The sequence below is a fragment of the Podarcis bocagei genome (assembly GCF_964188305.1).
Source record: "Podarcis bocagei genome assembly, chromosome: 9".
NCBI classification, from domain to species: Eukaryota; Metazoa; Chordata; class Lepidosauria; order Squamata; family Lacertidae; genus Podarcis; species Podarcis bocagei.
In genome coordinates this window covers 5,772,961-5,788,105 of record NC_138134.1, presented here as the reverse complement: position 1 = coordinate 5,788,105, position 15,145 = coordinate 5,772,961, and the positions used below count along the sequence as shown (strand labels likewise).

The window sequence follows — 15,145 nt, the reverse complement described above, 5'->3', positions numbered from 1 at the left end:
GATACATAGCACTATTCTGTTGGGTTTGGCAGACTGCAAGACTGTTTCCTGAATTTTGATGCTGCAGGACATAGTTTGGCAGTCCTTGTCTTGGAAAGAGAGACTGCAAGTCCTTTGTGAGGACTGAAAAGTGGATTTCTTTGACTTGGGGTAGAACCATATTTGAACTCCATTAGCCCATGAAAACCACTCAGTTTATTTCAAGGGGTGCTGGGAACAGGGACTTGGGCATTTCCTCTCACATGACCTCAGGCAGGAGCAAGGCACTTCCTCCTCAGTTTTTTCTCCTGCCTGACTCAACAAGTTGTTTCTCCTGGCTCTCCTGCTTCTTCAGATAAATTTTCAGTTTTTGATCTCATTTTATCGTTGCTTTATTTCCCCTAGTTTTCCTTAGTTTTAGCAACTTATCCCATGTCTTTGAGTCTTACAAGTGTGTGTGTGTGTGTGTGTGTGTGTGTGTGTATATATATATATGCATATATTCCTAAAAAATATTTTGTCCCTCCCCACCCATTTGTTTGCCTTAGCAACCTTAGTTCTTCTTGTTTTTAGTTTATTTAGTTTACTTTCTTGCAGAGCGTCCCTGTATACTGCTCTCCTACAGGGTCGCTAAACATGCTCATTTTTTTGCACGCTGCAGCTCATTTTGCCACTCGCCAGTTTATTGATCAGATTTAAAGATAAATGGAGGAAGATCTTACCTGAGGCTTCACAATTGCGGCTCACTTTCAGTGGCCTCTGACTCCATATCACCACCTCATTTCTTTGGTGATTTCACATTCTAGGAAATGATAGTGCCATGGCTATTAGGAAGAGCCTCTGTGCTAGAGAGATTGTGTTGGAGCTCAGATGTGGAAGTTTACTAATAGATCTACTAATCTAAGCAGCTTTTTCTATAAAATATATTGTATGTTCCGTCAGTGCATTTATTAGTAGATGTTTGAATATGATTTGTCCATATAACCCAAATACCTTAATGAATTAAAAATGTTGGCCATAATAAGTTTTGTAATGTCGAGTAAAATCTGAAGCTTTTAAGATTCTTCATGTTAGTCAGCCTATTAAGGCTTACAGGTAGTGTTTGCCTGTTGCTTTAAAAGAATATCACACTTTGATCTTGAAGACGAGGAAGCTTGCATATAATCTAAATTTCGCTATTTTTCCATAGTTGACCCTCATTGAGGCCTTCTGTTCTCTTTGTTTCAGGCTGGTTCCAAAGCTGTTCTATAGCTGTGACCAAGGGCAAGCTGATCCAGTAGTAGCTGTGGCAAGGGACCAGAGTAGCGTCTATCTAAAGCTGCTAATGCATGAAACTCAGCCTGCTTCTCATTTTGCAGTAAGCACTATCACCAGGTAGAGTTACGCTTTATCCTCTCATTGCTTGGCAAGAAAACTATGTTGAGTCAAATTCCTGCATAACCAGCTGGACCCCATTTCTTTACAGCATTCAAAACAGTTTTCACTTCTCCCTCAATAGCAGCTTCTCCTGCTTTTGATCGAGGATATTTGTGCAATAGTGTCTCATTGATGCAAGCAGGTTGTTCATGGTAAATTTGCAGGAATAAGGACTTGTTTTACACTGCATCTTAAGGCTTGAAGGTGTTGTTGTTTTTGTGTGTGTGTGCGTTTTTTTTGGTGTTGTTTTTAAACTTTTAATTTCCAAAATAAAATTACAGAAACAAATTACATTCCGATACCATGATGTTACTGGGACGCGGGTGGCGCTGTGGGTTAAACCACAGAGCCTAGGACTTGCCGATCAGAAGGTCGTGGTTCGAATCCCCTCGACGGGGTGAGCTCCTGTTGTTTGGTCCTTGCTCCTGCCAACCCAGCAGTTGGAAAGCATGTCAAAGTGCAAGTAGATAAATAGGTACCGCTCCGGCGGGAAGGTAAATGGCGTTTCTGTGCACTGCTCTGGTTCGCCAGAAGCGGCTTAGTCACGCTGGCCACATGACCTGGAAGCTGTACACCGGCTCCCTCGGCCAGTAAAGCAAGATGAGCACTGCAACCCCAGAGTCGGTCACAACTGGACCTAATGGTCAGGGGTCCCTTTACCTTTACCTTTACCATGATGTTACACTGTGTATCTCAATAATAAATAGAAGATGCATGTCTAGCTGTTAACAAAACTGAAACAGTTAATCCATTTCTCCTACATGCAATATCCATTAATATATCAATTTCTTCAATTTCCAAGACTTGGGTTAACCATTCTCTCATTGAGCAAGCTGGCATTAATTTTTGGTTTGTATTTTTACCCTTTGAGTATATTTGAGAAAGGGATTGCCAACCTGGTGCCCGTGGTTTGAAAAATATTATAAAAATATTTTTGGGATATTTTGGCGGCAAGGGGAATGCTAGGACTCTCTGTGTGTGTCTGTTTGAGAGAGATGCACTTGAACAGAGAAAGAGGGAGGTGTGGGGGGTATATAGGTTTGTGTGTGTGATCTGTGAGAGAGCAGGATGTTATTTATTTATACCCCACCTTTTTCCCTAACGGGATTCGTGGCAGCTTGCAGATAAAAACAAGAACTGCTAAAAATACTGTATAGAAAAATCAGTCATTAAAATCCAACAACTCTGTGAATATACATCAGGCAGATCTCACATGGGACGGTGAAGATCACAAATTATATTCGATTCCTCCCTCATTCAACAAGGTACTATTCAACTTTTAAAGGAAAAAGTAACGCCTATTTATTTATTGCTTTTGTTTTAGAACATACAGAGGATATAATATACTACCAAGTCCAACAGATGTCACAATGGAAAATAACCTTTCTAGAGTTATTTCTGCAGTTTCCCATGCCTTGACAACATCATCAACAAGATCTCTAACAGTGAGTTTGTCTGGAAGTTTACCAGCTGGGTTTCTAAATATATTCAGATGATTTTTACATCTTCTGTGTACAAAGCATTGATATCTCAAGCATCCATAATGGAGGCTAAGGGTGGGAATGCTGCTTCATGCTTCATATTTCCCCATGTTATTGATAGAAATGTATTTTCTGTTTTGGTATTTTAGTTTGGTTGTTGTGAAGCTTTGTGTCTTCTGTCCGCATCATTTCCAGTCTGCACCTGGAGCGGAGGATGGCACTGCAGGTATGTTTCTTCCTCCTCTACACAAGCCTCTAGAGTTCATGTTTACAAAAACAGAGGACCGTCATACGGTCTTATTAGCTTATTTGCCATTGAACCCTAATGAAAATGAAATTTCAAAATTAGCGTGATAGGCTGTCATATCGAGGTCTAGAAAGTCAGATAATTTTAAAAGATGGTTTAACTTAATAAGTATAAAGGTGTGAGAAACAAAAACTTTTTCCAGTGAAGAGGAATATGTGGTATTCGAGTATAAGGTGGAATAATTTTCTTTTCAGAAGTTAACTTTTTATACAGCTTACTTTTTGTGTGATACTTAGTTCCTTACTGCTCTCATCAAAGGCATGAAAACCTGCTAGAGAGAGCGGATCAGAAATGTTAATTTTAATTTTTTGTTGGGATCTTTAAAAAATTCTTAGTAGATAACTGATGTCTGTGCAAAGAATGGGGAGCCTGTGTCCCTCCCTCCAGATGTTGGTCTCGAACTCATGTCTGCCCCAGTCACTATGGGAGTTGTAGTCCAACAATACCCAGAGGGGAACAAGTTCCCCATCCCTAGTCTGTATCTTTCTCTGTGCCTGTTTCCTTATGGAGATTATACTTGCTGATGGTGGATCCTTTCTCTGCCATGAATACTTCACCAATAGAAGTTTGCATCATCTTAAATTTCTGTGCCATGTTTTAAAGTGTCAAAGTCAAAATTTAGATATCCAAGAGTGAAGATTGCTTTTAAGCTACCAATATTTGATAGTAAATACTTTTGTTTTTCTTTGTTGTCAACAACAAAACTTCAGTGATAAGCTTTACTGCTGGTTTCTAGGCTAATTAATAACAGTGTTATAAAGAATTATCCAACAATTTAAGAGATATTGCTTGCTTTTTGCCCCAAAACTCAGTACCCTTTTGTAAAAGGACTGGCAGAGGCCAGAGTGTACGAGGGTCCTTAAAAAATACCAGAGTAGGACTGCGTCCTTACTTTTCATTAACTCCTTTTTTATTTCCGTTCCCCTTGTGACCTTGGGCAAGGGGGGGGGGCTCTTCCTTCACCGTTGCTAGGAGGATAAAGGCATGTATTGCTCTCACCTATGAGGCTCAGCATCTATCCACCCTGTTACAGATTCCTGCACACTTAAGAGGACAACTTCAGTTGTCCTGTTCACAACTTTTTGTCAGATGACCTTCACACTTCAAACATTTTCCTTGGTTTTATAGAATGTGCTCACATCAGTTTAAGACAGATGCTTTCTATTTTTCACATCTTCCCAAAGATCACCTTAGCTTCAGCACCTCACATCGTGAGGATGTATCCCGTGCCAATCAGAGACAAGAATGTTGATAATTTACCATGAATGGGCCTTCTAGATTGGCATACAGATATATCGACAGCCACATTCCTTCCCTCCCTCCCTCCCTCCTTTTGTGGTTGTCTCCCCTCTTTCAGGTCCACACTCTTATGTGGATGCGTCAAATTGTAGTCAGTCCCAGGTAGGCTGATGAAGGAGTGGGGGTTTCATAGAATCATAGAATCATAGAGTTGGAAGAGACCACAAGGGCCATTGAGTCCAACCCCCTGCCAAGCAGGAAACACCATCAGAGCACTCCTGACATACGGTTGTCAAGCCTCTGCTTAAAGACCCCCAAAGAAGGAGACTCCACCACACTCCTTGGCAGCAAATTCCACTGTCGAACAGCTCTTACTGTCAGGAAGTTCTTCCTAATGTTTAGGTGGAATCTTCTTTCTTGTAGTTTGGATCCATTGCTCCGTGTCCGCTTCTCTGGAGCAGCAGAAAACAACCTTTCTCCCTCCTCTGTGTGACATCCTTTTATATATTTGAACATGGCTATCATATCACCCCTTAACCTCCTCTTCTCCAGGCTAAACATGCCCAGTTCCCTTAGCCGTTCCTCATAAGGCATCATTTCCAGGCCTTTGACCATTTTGGTTGCCCTCCTCTGGACACGTTCCAGTTTGTCAGTGTCCTTCTTGAATTGTGGTGCCCAGAACTGGACACAGTACTCCAGGTGAGGTCTAACCAGAGCAGAATACAGTGGCACTATTACTTCCCTTGATCTAGATGCTAGGTTTGCTTCTTGCCTCTCTCTCTCAGACAGCAAACTAGAATAGCAATTCCAGATACAGTCTAGTCCTGTGTGTGTGCATGTGTTGGATCCCTCTGGAACAAGCTGCTGTGGGAACCTTGGAAGATAGTCAGTTTATTCAATGATTGATGCCAGCTTTTCAGAATAAGCAGTTGATCTTGCCTGGAAGCCCCAGATGAAGGCCTAAGGAACTACACAGAGATAGGAGCATAACCTGGTTGGAACTTCATGCTATCTACCAGGCCCCATTGGACTTCTTGGACTTAGTTGCAGATGTGTATTTCCATCTTTAGCCTTTGTTCAGTTCCCCAAATTCTAAAGAATAAGGTTGCTAGAAGGTTCACTTCATAATTTTACACAAGCTAACTTGTGTTGCACCCGTAGTTGCATTGCTTCAGGCCAGGGAACACTACAGACCACTATGGAAACTTTTGATAAAATTCCAGGGTGTGAGGCAGCGACATTTTATTTGCATTTTTGTGCTAACTTTTGTATATTATATTTTATTATGCATTATAGTGTATATTGCCTTTTGTGGAAACTGACTGTTCTTAATTCAACTTCCAGTTTTACTCTGCTGGGTTCTACTACCGAAGACTCTCAAAAGAGTAGCACTATTGGAATGGCTGGTTTGGTTCTGTCCCTGCTTTCATCCGCTTGGTTCCCACTAGATCTTTCTGCACACCAAGATGCTTTAATACTGGCTGGAAATCTGCTTGCAGGTAGGAAGCAAGTTCAGCAATGATGATTTAATCTTAATCAACAGCTTACTGCTGTCACTCAGGTTCTCTCTTCTCATTCTTTCCTTTTCCATGCACTGGTAGCATCTTCTTTGGGCTGTCGCAATGTTTCGTGTATGAAACTGCCTTGAAGACTGTTCAGAAACTAATGTTTGGCAGAATACAGTAGTGTGATTATAACCTGAGACCAGATATAGAAAACATTCAATTTTTGCAGTGAATATACTAGTTACACAGGTGGCACTGTGGTCTAAACTACTGAGCCTAGGGCTTGCCTATCAGAAGGTCGGCAGTTTGAATCCCCGCAATGGGGTGAAGAACAGCGAGAACAGTGAGCTCCCGTTACTCGGTCCCTGCTCCTGCCAACCCAGCAGTTCAAAAGCATGTCAAAGCACAAGTAGATAAATAGGTACCGCTCCGGCATGAAGGTAAACGGCGTTTCCGTGTGCTGCTCTGGTTTCACCAGAAGCGGCTTAGTCATTCTGGCCACATGACCTGGAAAAACTGTCTGCGGACAACCATCAGCTCCCTCAGCCAGTAAAGTGAGATGAGCGCCGCAACCCCAGAGTCGTTCGCAACTGGACTTAACTGTCAGGAGTCCTTTTTTATACTAGTTACAGGTCCATTTCCAAGCACAATTAAAAGTTTTTTTTAACACATATATTTTAATTTTCTTTCTTCAATAAATAAAGCATTCAGATAACATCCTGCATTTTACAACATATGCTTCAGTGGAGGTCGTTGGGGAGTAAGGTGCTCTGGGTGACACTGCCCTAATTTCATTGATCATTGGTAGGGAAAAATAGCTATATTAAAATGTGAAGATGCCACTATTTATACCTTGTTCCTAGCTCCCACCCCACTTCTTGTGCCCACCGGCCTGTGTGTGCTGTTGCTTAAAACGCCAAGTGGGGTACATAATAAGATCTAACTCATCTGTGATTTGAAGCTGCCTTATACTGAGTCAGACAATTGGTCCATTTTACTCAGTATTGTCTACACTGACTGGCAGCAGCTCTCCAGGGTTTACTGTCAGGATGTCTCCCTTCTGTACCTGGAGATCTGGTGACTGAACGTAGAACTTTCTGCATGCAAGATATGTGTTCTACCACTGAGCTACAGTCCTTCCCCTAAGAAGAGGAAGGCTTACTCATTTATCAACCATGTGTTTTATACACATACACACACCCTATGTGTGATGATAGATAGATAGATAGATAGATAGATAGATAGATAGATAGAGTGAATTCTGGTAAGGGACATTTACCTAATACATATTCAAGACTTCTTTAATATATAATTAACTTAAGGAATTTGCTGCTTGTTGCGATTTCAGCTAGTGCTTCAAAATCTTTGAAAACCCCCTGGACTACTGAAGAGGACACTAACGCTGGTGGTGCTAAACAGGAGGAGCCTTGGCCAGCTCTAGCAGACAGAACTCTTGTCGTTTTGGTAGAGCAAATTTTTTCCCATTTACTGAAGGTCGTTAATATTTGTGCTCATGTAATGGATGATGTTGTTCCTGGTTCAACAATAAAGGTATGGCTTTTTTTAGTGATATTGCTAAATACTGAAGCAGCAATAGTAGTATATGCTTTCCCCATTTCGTTAGGAATAACTGAAATGTCACAAAGTAGTGCAATTAAATAAACTCCAGTGTTGTCACTCGGCCATCCAGAGCCAAATTTGGAGGGCTGGGAGTGGGGAGAGAGTAAGGAAAAGTCCCATCAGAGAAGCAGATGTCACTGTTTATGGCATTGTAGTTGCTCTCAGTTAAAGGTATTACACTACTATTGTCTCAGTTAAACACTACTATTTATGGTTTTTTCATAATTAAAATAAATAGTTCAGTTAGATGCAGAAAGAGTTTCATCTGTTCTTTATAAAAGAATTTGATAGAATTAGGCTCTAAAGTTTTTTAAACGCTTATCTGAAATGTAATGATTTGCAGTTTATGCCATTTATATGCTAAAATGGTTAATGCTAAGAAGATTACAGATTGGCATGTTCCTTCTTTTTCTGTAGCATTTTGTTAATGTTCATGGCGCTCTTTGGGAACATAGTTGATTTTCCCCCCTACTTTTTTAAAGGCAACTTTACCATCTCTAACAAATCCTCCTTCTCTGAGTCCAATTCGGCGCAAGGGAAAAGAGAAAGATGTTGTTGAGCAGACATCTGTACCAATGAGCCCTAAAAAGAGTAGTGAAAACAGCCCAGGTAGGTAGGATGAGTCTGTCAAGCTACACATAGAATAGCCAATTAAAATTTTTGTATTTTCCAATTCAGTTTCTCCTCCCCCCCCCCCCCGCACTGTCCTATTTCTGCTTATATAGTACAATATTTGGAAACTGTGTATCTTTTTGTTGAGTTTTCTGGCAAAGCTGTTTCTTTCTAATCTTGTAATTGTTTTATAGTCAGAATAATGGGCACACATGAGGCTGGCTCGTTTCTTAGGTTTCTCATAGCAGCTCTAAGATGGTTAAACACAAAGGCCAGGTTTGCAAGTCACATTAAACCATCGCTTCTTTTTTAAAAAAAAACTTATGAAGTAAGTGATCAGCCTTGTGGAGTCCCCACCCCCTGTGGAAATTTGGTGAGTGTAGAAGGGTCTGCAGAGTGCAAAAGAGAGGAAGGAAAAGCCCCTTACACAAACAGACCCCTGCTCACACCATGTTGGACCTCTCCCTGCTTGATGTCTGCATTTGCACAGAATATGCTTACTGTGAGAGGGAAGTTATTTTTTTGTTTTTATTTTATTACGTATTTTGTTTTCTCATTTTTATTTTTCTGTTGTGAACTGCCATGGTTTTCTTTGGTTGAAGGGCAGTATGCAGATTTAATTAATAATACAGTGGTGCCCCGCAAGACGAATGCCTCGCAAGACGGAAAACCCGCTAGACGAAAGGGTTTTCTGTTTTTGAGCTGCTTCGCAAGACGAATTTCCCTATGGGCTTGCTTCGTAAGACGAAAACGTCTTGCGAGTGTTCCGATTCCCCCCCCTTTTTCTAAGCCGCTAATAGCCTTTTAGCCGCTAAGCCGCTAAACCGCTAATAGCGCTAAGCCGCTAATAGGGTTGCTTCGCAAGACGAAAAAAACGCTAGACGAAGAGACTCGCGGAACGGATTATTTTCATCTTGCGAGGCACCACTATACTTTAAAAACAGAAGCATAGGGAAAAGGCAAAATAAAATTGATCACAGATTCATAATAATACTACATGCCCATAGCAGTTTCAGATTTCTGTGGGATAAGGACAGGTTAACTGGGTTGGGTAATGATCATTTCAGTTCTCCAACGGCTGGGCCAAATACAGCCAAAATGGCCCCATCTGTACTTGAAAGAACCCTGTGGTTTGCAGAAGTGCAACTAAGGGGGGAACTAAAGAACGGAATCCCCCCCCCAAACAGTCCTGTGAAGAGCATGCAAGTCCCACTTAGAATCATAGAATTGTAAAGTTGGAAGGGACCCCAAATGTCATCTAGTCCAACCCCCTGCAATGCCGGAATCTCCACTAAGGCATCCATGGCTGATGGCCACCCAACCTCTGCTTAGAAGCCTCCAGAGTCCACCACCTGCTGAGGGAGTCTGTTCCACAAACAGCTCTTACTGTCAGAAGGCTCAGTCAGAATCTCCTTTATTGTAAATTGAAGTAATTTGTTGCAGTCCTGCTCTCCAGATCAGGAGGAAATCAGCTTGCTCCATCTTCCATGGGACAGCCCTTTAGCTATTTGAAGTGCATATATATTTAATCCACAAAGTGATTACACAGAGAATCGCCGTCATCTCTGGAGGTCAGTTCTAAGAGTTTATCACTAATAGAAATATATATTTTTTTCATTAACAAGCTCCCAGGCAAACTGATGCTTCGGGTCCTGTTCCAACAAGCAAATCGTCCACACTGGGTAACTTCTATCACTTCCCTTCATATCTCAAGCTGTATGATGTTTTGAAAGCTACCCATGCTAACTATAAGGTACTATCTCCTCCTGCACTTAAATCTATCTTCCAAACATAGTGTGTCTGCATGCTCTGATGTTACTGAGTTAATTCATATTGTAAATTATATTTTCTTAGGGTTCCAAGTCATAGCTTAGGAGCAAGCATAAGAGAAGCATTTTTTGTTTCATTTCTTAAGCCCACTTGCTGCATAAAAACAACATACAGAATACCTAAATGAAGCATATTAAATTTAATCCACAAAATTAAATGAAGCACAGCCTTATTTCCAAACCTTTTCCTGCTTAGCTTTCAGGACCATGGTTTTCCAGATTCTGAAGCTCCTCCATCCGTGTGGATGTCACCTTTCTTACTTTTCTAGCTTTGTTTCTATTTCTTTAAAATAGACAAATACAACAAAATTAAGCAGATAAAGTTTTCCCACTCCTCCTTCTTTCTGCTTGGAAATGCTTCAGTTCCTTATTTTTTTTTGTAGTAGGTTCTGTTTTTGATAGCAATCCTATACCTGCCTATTAGTAGTCTGTTGATAAGTAGTTTGATGGGGTGTATTATCAGATAACTGGTTGCAGAGTTTTACAAGCTCGCTAAATTGTTATTATGGTCTTAATTTATTTTTATTATTATTTTGTATCGGTGGATAAGGTTACACTGGATCTCCAGAACAGCAACGAAAAGTTTGGTGGATTTCTGCGGTCTGCTTTGGATGTCCTCTCTCAGATTTTAGAGCTTGCCACTCTTCAAGATGTTGGAAAAGTGGGTTAATAATTACTTGTAATGCTTTTTAATGACTGTGTCACTACATCAACTAGAGAAACAAGTCTTAATCATTTTACAAGTTATCCTCAGACTGGATGTGATGGTGTATTTTGTTAAATAATTCCTGCCCCTATTGGTTGGTACCTGAAGTTGGCTTTAAAGATTTGGACTCCTATCCTGAGAACCCCTTCAACCCCTTCCGTCCATGCCAAGATTTTTTTACATTTCTTTCTACTTTCAAATCCCCAAAAGTGGCTTAACAAGCAGCCTATCAGACTCTTATAAGAATGAAATGAGTCAGAAGTCTCAGTGTACATGCAAAGCTTCTCAGGTACTTCAATGGGCCATGATTTTTGACAGAATCTAGGAGTGTGTTTGTGTGCACATGTACACCACAATGATGTCAGTTGAACTTAAGTATACGTAAACAAAGCTACGATTTGCTCGTTGTTGGATCTGCCTATTCTATTTGGGGATCAATGTGTCCCCTGTTTCCAGGCACAGCCCTTGTGTGTTGCATGATAAGCCATCCTTGAAACTCTGGAGAGGTTCCTTAGCATTCTCCAGAGCAGTTGGAGGAGGTGCTATTAGAGCAGCGGTGCAAATGAAAAATAGCACTGCTTTCCATTTCTGAATCATAGGAACAAAGGAAGCTGCTTTTATACCAGGAGTAGAGAATCTCTGGCCCGGGGCCCAAATTTAACTAGCCATGACTCACAATTTGGCCCGTGTGTGGTATCTGTTGTGGGGCAAGTAGAGACACAGATGGGGAACTCGATTGCACAGCCAGTCCCCGCAGAAAGCAGAGTTGAAGTCAATGCTCATCATCTGATGGATGTTGCATTTAACCGTCCTGAATGGGCTGTGAGACTGGAATTTCCCCATTGGGAACCTGATGATGCTGTCAGTCCCTGCAGAAAGCACCTTTGCCAGCCCTACACTCAGTGCTTTGTGCTTTGTGCAAGGGATTTTGACAGCTGAGTGAGATAGCTGGGTGGCTAATGGACAGGTAAGCTGGCCTGCAGGGGTGGGGACAGATGACAATCTGGCCTGTTGGCCCAAAAGGTTCCCTGCTTTATATCTAGTCACACCATTGATCCATCTCTTCTTTGGCGATCACTCGTAGCCGAGTAAGATTGTCTTCCATAAACACGGTTTTAACAGTGAGTCCTTAGTGACTGTGGAGGCCAATTCTGGATCCTTACAGATATCCTTAGATTTTAGGTATGCTTCACTCAGTATATGCCATCACAATGAAATGTTTAAAATACACAATTTTGAAGGACTATTTACAAGTGTTTTCACTGATCTACTTGCTGAGGTAACATTACAGAATTACAATTACTTTATAAAAGCCCATGTAAAGAAATGCTCCGGGAGCTATGTCAGTATTATCATTGATAACAATATTTCTTCTTTGTTTTCTGTTCCCCTTCTGTTCCTTAATTTAATAGTTCAATATAATAAAATTGATGTGACAATAACAAGCTCCTCCCATCATGTGAAATGTGTGTGTGTGTAGCAGTATCTTTATAAATAAAGTCTGGCTAAACTGCAACTTTTTGAAATTTCTCTGTTTATAGTATGTTGAAGAAATTTTGGGTTATCTGAAATCCTGTTTCAGCAGAGAATCAATGATGGCAACTGTATGTGTGCAACAGGTAAAAAGAAAAAAAATTGTTTTCTTTCAACATTCTTAACCTTGTCTGAATTTGCCTAATTTCAGACTTCTTTTCCCATTTCCCCCTAGTTGCTAAAGACATTGTTTGGCACCAACTTGGCATCACAATACGATTGCTTGTCTTCAAATCCTAGCAGATCCCAAGGCAAAGCCCAGCGCCTAGGCTCTTCAAACTTGAGGCCCGGTCTTTATCATTATTGCTTCATGGCTCCTTACACACATTTTACACAGGCACTTGCTGACGCAAGCTTAAGGAATATGATGCAGGCTGAACAAGAACATGATACTTCTGGGTAAGAGTAACTTTTATCCTTTTATTTCAATAGTATTCCTTTATTTACATTACAATGGTACCTCTGGATACGAATGGGATCCGTTCCGGAGCCCCGTTCGCATCCTGAAGTAAACTTAATATGCGACTTTAGTTTCGCTACTTCCGTGCATGCGTGTGACGTCATTTTGAGTGTCTGTGCATGCGCAAGTGGTGAAACCCAGAAGTAATGTACTCCGTTACTTCCGGGTCACAGCGGAGCGCAACCCAAAAATATTCATCCCGAAGCTACTTCAACCCGAGGTATGACTGTATATCTATCTATCTACACACACACACACACCTTGTAATGCATAGACGAAGAGAAGCAGGATATAATACACATTTTACTGCAGTCCTATGCATGCGTACTAAAAAATAAGTGCCCCTGTGTTCAGTGGAGCTCACTCCCAGATAATTGTGAATAGGATGACTGTTACAGTACAATCTTGTAGTTATCTACTCAGAAGTAAGACTTACTGCCATGTAAGGGACGTCAGTGGCACTGTGGCCTAAACCACCAGGCCTCTTGGGCTTGCCTATCTTAAGTTCAGAAGTCTTGCAGCCCAGGAAGTTAAAGCCATTCACATTAGCCAGCATGGGGGCATGCAAGGAAGCTCACACATGCGCTGCGCTGCCAAGTTTCTGAGGACGCAGTCTCTACTCTTCTTTCCATGGGTTCATAAAGTTCTAATTAGACCACATCAGCTGGAGCCCTCTGAAAACAGAAATTCATTTTTTTATGATACCCATAAATAAAGCTGATATTTTAAGGCCAGGAGCAGGAGGAAGGATTCAGAAGCTGAGCCCAAGCAGGTCACCTGTTAAATTATTTGTGTATTTACTGCACTTGTGGTGCTCCTCTTGTGTTGCAGTATAAACCACTCCAGCCTAACCACAGGCCCTCTTGAAATTAGATCAGTTTATTATTATTATTAATAATAATATACTGACCTTCCTCCAAAGAGCACAGGGTGGCTTCCACTACTCTCTGCAACAATATAGATATTCTAAAACAAATGTGCACTAATAATAAGTATTAATATTTGTTTTCTATAGGTGGTTTGATATATTGCAAAAAGTTTCTACCCAACTAAAAGCTGGCATGTCAAGTGCAGTGAAGAATCGTGCTGACAAGGTACGAGCAGAAATACATTTCTAAAACTGTTGCTTGTTGCATTTTATTCATTATGGTATTGATTTTTGTTGTTGTCACTGTTACATGGATTTTTATCATGTTTTAGCTGAAAGGAACAGAATTAGTTACATAAATGCAAGTATAAAGACAGAAATTTTCTGTGACAGCAGCAGACCTTTCTCTTTAAATGCAGGTCTGCCCCATTCACTAATACAGAGGCATGTAGATCAGAGGAGATAAACCTTTTTTTCCTGCGGTTTCCTTTGCCACAGACACAGAATACTTTACCTCCCTACCCCCAGCCCAAGCAGGGCTCACTTTCATTATTAGAGCTCAATTGAGGGGGAAATATTTTGCATTGCAAGCCTGTAAACCACAGCAGTCCCTGCTTTATTAAAAAATCATGGAAGACTTGCCTATAAAGAAATGAGGTTGACATTTTCCATTCTAGTTTGACCTAAGCGTTTCTAAACCCTGTGCCAGCTTTTCACAAAACAGATTTATTGGAATTATTGGAACTGGGCCCGTGATCATGACAGGAAACCTTTTGTCACTTTAGGTTGACAATTAAATGCAATATTTTCACACTGGAATCCAATTTAATTCCTGCATTTCCCCTTTTTCGTAGAATATTATTCATAATCACATTCGTTTGTTTGAGCCCCTTGTCATCAAAGCATTAAAACAGTATACCACAACAACATCTGTACAGCTGCAGAGGCAAGTTTTGGATCTTCTTGCACAACTGGTTCAGCTACGGGTTAACTATTGTCTTCTAGACTCCGATCAGGTAAGTCCTTCAGTTTCACTTACGTGGAATTGATTAAAGAGGAGTGGCCATTTGTGTTCCTACTCAAATTGACATAATGTATGATTATAGACTAATAAGCTTGACTTATGACTTCAGTGGAGAAGATGTGATTTGTGTTAAAGAAAAAAATCATGTCCTTATTTTCTGAAACCTAATAATTTACTCTCGTTCTTGGTTTGGCTGACTGCCACTTCACCTTCTTTGAAATAAAGCATTGCTGCGGATTGTGCTATTGGATATACTGTATATATTAAATATGGTAGAAGCTTTTACTCAATATTCATTGAATTCAGGATCCTGCAGGATGTAGAAAATGGCCTGTGTACTCCTGGAATAGTGAGGGAAATATTTGCCTTCCTACTTACTCCAGAGGGCCGTCTCCTTCCCCGAAAAGTGTTTTGGCTGCTCTGTTATCATAGACACATGTGTGGAAGGAGTAAAAGGTAAAGGTAAAGGTACCCCTGCCCGTACGGGCCAGTCATGCCAGACTCTAGGGTTGTGCGCTCATCTCACTCTATAGGCCTGGAGCCAGCGCTGTCCGAAGACACTTCCG

The 15,145-nt window shown here is 41.0% G+C and overlaps 1 protein-coding gene across 2 annotated transcripts in view; it reads left to right on the top strand.

Annotated features, from left to right (window-relative positions):
- Positions 1-15,145, top strand: part of HTT (huntingtin) — a 115,731-nt gene that overhangs the window by 39,585 nt on the left and 61,001 nt on the right. For both annotated transcript variants that reach the window (XM_081207544.1, XM_081207543.1), the window contains 12 exons: positions 1,207-1,353; positions 2,720-2,840; positions 3,026-3,102; positions 5,767-5,921; positions 7,276-7,478; positions 8,030-8,156; positions 9,785-9,912; positions 10,539-10,649; positions 12,236-12,313; positions 12,403-12,626; positions 13,703-13,781; positions 14,410-14,571. In XM_081207544.1, coding sequence (XP_081063670.1) covers positions 1,207-1,353; positions 2,720-2,840; positions 3,026-3,102; positions 5,767-5,921; positions 7,276-7,478; positions 8,030-8,156; positions 9,785-9,912; positions 10,539-10,649; positions 12,236-12,313; positions 12,403-12,626; positions 13,703-13,781; positions 14,410-14,571 — 1,612 coding nt within the window. The remainder of the gene's footprint in view (positions 1-1,206; positions 1,354-2,719; positions 2,841-3,025; positions 3,103-5,766; positions 5,922-7,275; positions 7,479-8,029; positions 8,157-9,784; positions 9,913-10,538; positions 10,650-12,235; positions 12,314-12,402; positions 12,627-13,702; positions 13,782-14,409; positions 14,572-15,145) is intronic.